This window comes from Nematolebias whitei, chromosome 3, assembly GCF_014905685.2.
Source record: "Nematolebias whitei isolate Nwh7 chromosome 3, NemWhi1, whole genome shotgun sequence".
In the NCBI taxonomy this organism is placed as follows: domain Eukaryota; kingdom Metazoa; phylum Chordata; class Actinopteri; order Cyprinodontiformes; family Rivulidae; genus Nematolebias; species Nematolebias whitei.
Window position 1 is genome coordinate 22,256,608 of NC_056500.1, and position 5,583 is coordinate 22,262,190.

The following is a 5,583-nucleotide window of genomic DNA, read 5'->3' on the forward strand; positions in this document are numbered from 1 at the left end:
CTAGGATTGAACAAGAAATGCAAGTAAACCTCAGTGTTTTGGTGTGAGACATTCAAGCGGGTAGGAGTTGCACTATATGTACCAACAGAGGTAATTTATTTAGGAAACTGAAAGTTAAACTGGGTTTCTTTTTCATAAATAGATCCTGTCTAACCCTGAATGCTTGGAAACACCTTGAAACTGTGACTTTCTTTCCCTCAATTGATTACGGTGATATTATTTACATGAACTCTCCTGTAAACACCCTGCAGATGTTGGATGCTGCCTATCATGGTGCACTAAGATTCATAACTGGCTGTAACTACCGTACCCATCACTGCACCCTAACTGGACATAATTAACTTCACGCAGACGCTCTCACTGGTACATTTTCATCTTTAAATCACTTCTTGGTCTGCTGCCTTCATACGTCTCCTCCTACATGTCTCTGAGTGAGTGCAGCTACAGCGTGCGCTCTCAGGACATTATTACCTGCAGTGTTCCCTCAGTGTGAACTGAACTTGACAAAAGGGTCTTCTACTCCGCTCCTGTTTCCTGGAACATCTTGCAAAAAGACCTGAAGCTCTTGACCTTGACCTCTCTAAGTGGCTTCAAACGTCTGTTAAGTTCATGGCATAAAACAGACACGTTCCTGCTTTTAGTTTTCTACATCGCCTTACAACCTAGCTGTTTTTTGTTGCATTTTTTTTAATACCATTTTATTTTCACTTGTTATTCTCAATTTATAAGCTTTCTTTTATGATTGTCCACTGTTGTCATCACTCTTTGTTAAACTCAGGTCTCTCTTGTAAATGAGTCCCTGAGGCTCAGTGGGATTAACCTGTTTAAATAAAGGTTGAATTAATTAATTAATTAATTTATTTATTTATTTAATGCTAGTCTGAGGCAGCGCAGAGTGATGGATCCTGGCGAGTGGAGGGAATTCCTCTCTTTGCAACGTGGAACAAAAAAACACCTGATCTGAATTATTAATGCGGTCTAAGACAAGACAGACATCTTAATGTGATCAGTACTTCAACCTTGAATTTATCTTCTAAACATTGCATTCAAGCTTTGTTGCAGCAGCAGCACATTTCCTGTTTTTAACACACTTTAAGCCTCTTATACGACCACACTTTAAGAGATTAAAGCAACTAAATCTTTGTTTGATTCAACCAAAGAGGAAATGTGGTCATTTTAATGCACATTTAGTGATTGATTAATTCATAAGCACCTTAATTAAAAAAAGAAGATGTTATCTTTAAAGCACCACCGTGCATGGCTTCATAACACCAGCGTTGTGGTAAATGAATTGAATTTCTCCAGTAAATGGATGAGTGTTAGCAGACAAGCGATTAGTGGCGTAAGATGTGGGTGGTATTCATGTGTGAGAAAAGGGGGCAATCATTCCTTCTTACATTGTCTGAAAAAAAGAAACATCAAGTGATCAAGTTGCACTTCTTCTGAGCAAATAAAACAGCGTGCTCAGAGGAGGTGTGGTAAAGAGTTTGGACCAGACTATAAGAACACAGAACCAGTGCAGACTGGGCTGGACTAAAAGAGTTTTCCTCCCAAGGCATCTTGTGGAGTCCTGAATGAGAGCAGGTGGGACTTTCTGCACACTTCTGACTCTTTGTGTGCTTTTGCTTTAACTTGCAGTCATTTTGTTGAAACAGTCTTAAAAGTAAGTGTCGAAATTTCCACGAGTTTGCTTGATTTATGTAAAACATCCATCAGAGGGCAGGAAGGAACATCTGGACACAGCTGGAGCTCAGACAGATTGACTCATTTTTAATCCGAGGTCAAAACCTTTTTTTAATGCTCAGGCGGACATATGGAGGAGTGTGTGGTGAAATATGTATTCTGTGTTCAGCATGATCAAAAAGGAGGCGTGTGTGTGTGTGTTGGTGTGTGTGTTGGTGTGTGAAACTCTTTATCCATGTTTGTGTTTATGATTCACTCTGTTTGTCCAGAGACTGACAAGCAACAAGAACGTCAGCAGACATGAAGCTTCACGCCCTCGTCCTCCTTCTGATCTTCACCTGCATGTACCTGAGTCTGGCACAGGGTACGTAGTAAAGATTTCATTAGATTCACAGCAGAAAGTAATTTAAAAAGTTAAAATTTCATCACACAACTTTTAAACGTTGCAGGGGTGTTTTTGCATCTGCTCAGTGTCGTGCAGGCTGAGCTTGTGGAACTGAGATATTTCTCAAACCATATTTCTTTATTAATGGAAGCTGTGGTTTTAAAAAAAAATCCTCTTCAAACAGAGGGAGAATTGTCCTCCAAGTTTTTTCTGCAGCACTTCATACCAGTTGAATTTGTCAGGACTTGCTGCTAGAAGATCATTTGGATTTGATGACGTCAAAAACAAAAAAAAGAAAGGAATCACTCTTTGCTCTAATTAACTGGAGTGACTGCTTTTCCTAAATATTTTCTCATTGCAAAATGCAGCACAATGCTGGGACCTTTTTTAAATGCTGATAAATGTATGTGAGCTATTCAAGATAAACAACTAGAACAGCACAATAACAGCTCAAAGCTCAGCAGATTTGATTGGGGATTATTGTTGCAGCTCAGTCTGAGCTTCGACTCGCCCCAAATGTTAGAATGATTTTTGTCCTAATGAAACATCAGAGACATTAGTCACAGTTGGACAAGTCAGTGTTAGAAAACACAAAGAGGAAGGAAGGAAGGAGAATAATAAAATGATGAAGAAGTAAAAGTTATTATTCCAAAATTTAAATAAAAACTGGTAAATGTGCACATCTGTTTTTGTATTATTTGTAATAGTTGTTAATAACACAATGTAACTGAGTAAAAACTGTTGATAGAAACATTCATCCATTATCCATCCATCCATCCATCCATTATCCATCCATCAACCCATCCTCCATCAATCCATCTTCCATCAATCCATCCATCATTCATCCATCCATCCATCAACCCATCCATCCATCCATCCATCCATTATCCATCCATCCATCCATCAACCCATCCTCCATCAATCCATCCATCCATCCATCCATCCATTATCCATCCATCCATCCATCAACCCATCCTCCATCAATCCATCCATCCATCCATCCATCCATCCATCCATCCATTTTCTTTACCCGCTTGTTCCATTTTGGGTCATGGGGGTCACCGGTGCCCATGTCCAGCAATCACTGTGCGAGGGGCGGGGTACACCCTGGACGGGTCGCAAGTCCATCACAGGGACACGTAGAGACAAACGAGACCAACAACCATTCACTCTCTCACTCACACCTAGGGACAATTTAGAGTTACCAATCAGCCTAACATGCATGTTTTTGGTCTGTGGGAGGAAACCGGAGTACCCGGAGAAAACCCACACATGCACGGAGAGAACATGAAAACTCCACCCAGAAAGGCCCCCGGACCGGGGTTTGAACCAGGGACCTTCTCGCTGAGAGGCAGCAGCTCTACCAGTTGTGCCACCGTGCTGCTTCCATCAATCCATCCATCCATCCATTCATCATCCATCCATCCACCATCCAGCTATCCATCCTCCATCCATCATCTACATCCATCCATCCAGCCAGCCATCATCCATACATCCTCCATCCACCAATCCATCTTCCATCCATCCATTCATCATCCATCCATCCATCCATCCATCCATCCATCCATCCACCCACCCTCCATCCATCCATCATTCATCCATCCATTCATCATCCATCCATCCATCCATCCATCCATCCTCCATCCATCTATCATCTATCCATCTATCCATCCACATCCACATCCATCCAGCCATCATCCATCCATCCTCCATCCATCCATCCATCCATCCATCCGTCCGTCCATCTATCCACCATCCATCCATCCATCCATCCATCCATCATCCATCCATCATTTTTACCTGTTATTGCAGTTTTGTGGGGAAGCTGTTTATCTAAAGCAGTCGTTAGAAAAGAGGCAGGGAGCACCCTGGGCAGGTCTAGATATAAACAGAAATACAAAATGTTCAGCAAAATTATGCACTCAGTACTAAATATAGATGTTTACATAAATCTATCATTTGCAGACAACACAAACAGCAACAGGTGCAGTCACTAATGGTAAAGCTCAAGAGGAAAACCTGCAGGGTGAGGTCAGAGTGTAAATTTACACATTTTAAAAAAGGCAGTCTTTTAATTTAGGGGGGGGGGGGGTTGTTTGTTTTAGTCTGACACTTATTGCAGATTCATGATGGGAATTTGCACACGAGGAGTAGTTTTCCCAGATATTGTTGGCTTCACTCCAACTAATTTATTTTCCAGATCTTTGACAGTGCCAACAGTCTTTGTGAGCGGTTGGAAGACACTGGTTTTATGTTAAAGTTAATTACCCAAAAGGAGAGTTTTTGATAAATCTATTAGACAACAAGATGCTTGATCCCATTCCCTGTCAGTGTCAATAAATTAAAGTTGAACTTTGTTCAACTGCTGAAGATCTGAAAAGATTAAAACAAAGTTTCATTTCACCACAAGAAAGACATTTTTCAGCACGGTAGTTAACGTGTCTTCAACTTTCTGAATTTTTCTTTTGTCTCGCCAGGCTCATATGACAACTGCTGCCTTGGCTACGTTAAAGGGATTGGCAAATTTCCAAAGAAAAACATTGTGAGTTACAGGATGCAGGAAACAGATGGTGATTGCAACATCAGAGCTGTTGTGTGAGTACCAAACGTGATATCCTTCTCTTCACTGCCTCAAAAGTTTATTTGTATTCTTGCATTGTTATAACTGGCAGCTGCTGATGGAAAAAGCAATACCCCATGATCAAGAAAACTGGTCCAGATTTGAACAGTTAAATTAAAAAAAATGAAAAAAGGTAACCCTTGTTTTACATTGTTTCTGCTTTGTGTAGGTTCTCACTGAAGAAGAGACGTTTGCAGAAGAAGCAACTCACTATCTGTGCCAATCCAGCTGACAGTTGGGTGCATGTGATTATTGAAAAGATCGATTCAATAATGAGGCCCTAGGTGAAAAGTTGTCCAACATTCCCTCACATTAATGATCTTTAATGCCTTACAGACGTTCTCACTCATTTGTCTTCATAAAATCTGTCTTTGCAGACCTCTAAGGGGAGAAACCAGAGAGGAGGCGAGAGAAGAGGTTGCATTGTAATTCATCTTCTGTCAGATGGATTGTATTTCACTTGATTTGATCTTTCCTGTTTCCGACAGAGAATTCATATATGCAGTTCTTTATAGCACAAGCATTGTTAAACTATTAGCCAGTGTATTAAAAAAAACCCTCTTTATATCAGCCATTATGATGCAACTCACTTCTGTGATGTACAGAGCCTGCTAAGAATGAGCCGCTTTTTGGCAGCTTTAAAATGTGAGTAAATATGACTTTAATGTAAAAAACACCTTAGTAATAAGCTATTTTTTTATATATATATATACATATAAACCCCATCAAACTTCAATATTTTTGTATTAGCGCTTTGACTGTATTTATCTGTTTTTCCTACATCAAATAAAAAATAAATGCAAATAAAAACGCAATGTTCGTGACAGCATGATGACAACTGTTATACATTAATGCAGTCCTGATCTAATGAGGTCATTGTTGAAAAAAGTGAGAA

At 40.1% G+C, this 5,583-nt stretch overlaps 1 protein-coding gene across 1 annotated transcript; it reads left to right on the top strand.

Annotated features, from left to right (window-relative positions):
- Positions 1 to 1,495: 1,495 nt before the first annotated feature.
- On the top strand, positions 1,496 to 4,972 carry ccl25b (chemokine (C-C motif) ligand 25b). Its single transcript, XM_037674252.1, has 4 exons — positions 1,496 to 1,584; positions 1,953 to 2,047; positions 4,546 to 4,663; positions 4,858 to 4,972. The coding sequence occupies exons 2-4, from the start codon at positions 1,984 to 1,986 to the stop codon at positions 4,970 to 4,972; spliced, it is 297 nt and encodes a 98-aa protein (XP_037530180.1). The 5' UTR covers positions 1,496 to 1,584; positions 1,953 to 1,983.
- The last annotated feature ends 611 nt before the right edge of the window (positions 4,973 to 5,583 follow it).

Excerpts from the sequence above, each read along its gene's own strand:
- ccl25b (XM_037674252.1), top strand. The coding sequence starts at position 1,984 with ATGAAGCTTCACGCCCTCGTCCTCCTTCTGATCTTCACCTGCATGTAC. Across the intron at positions 2,048-4,545 it reads GTACCTGAGTCTGGCACAGG|GCTCATATGACAACTGCTGC; the intron begins GTACGTAGTAAA and ends TTGTCTCGCCAG. Across the intron at positions 4,664-4,857 it reads TGCAACATCAGAGCTGTTGT|GTTCTCACTGAAGAAGAGAC; the intron begins GTGAGTACCAAA and ends TGCTTTGTGTAG.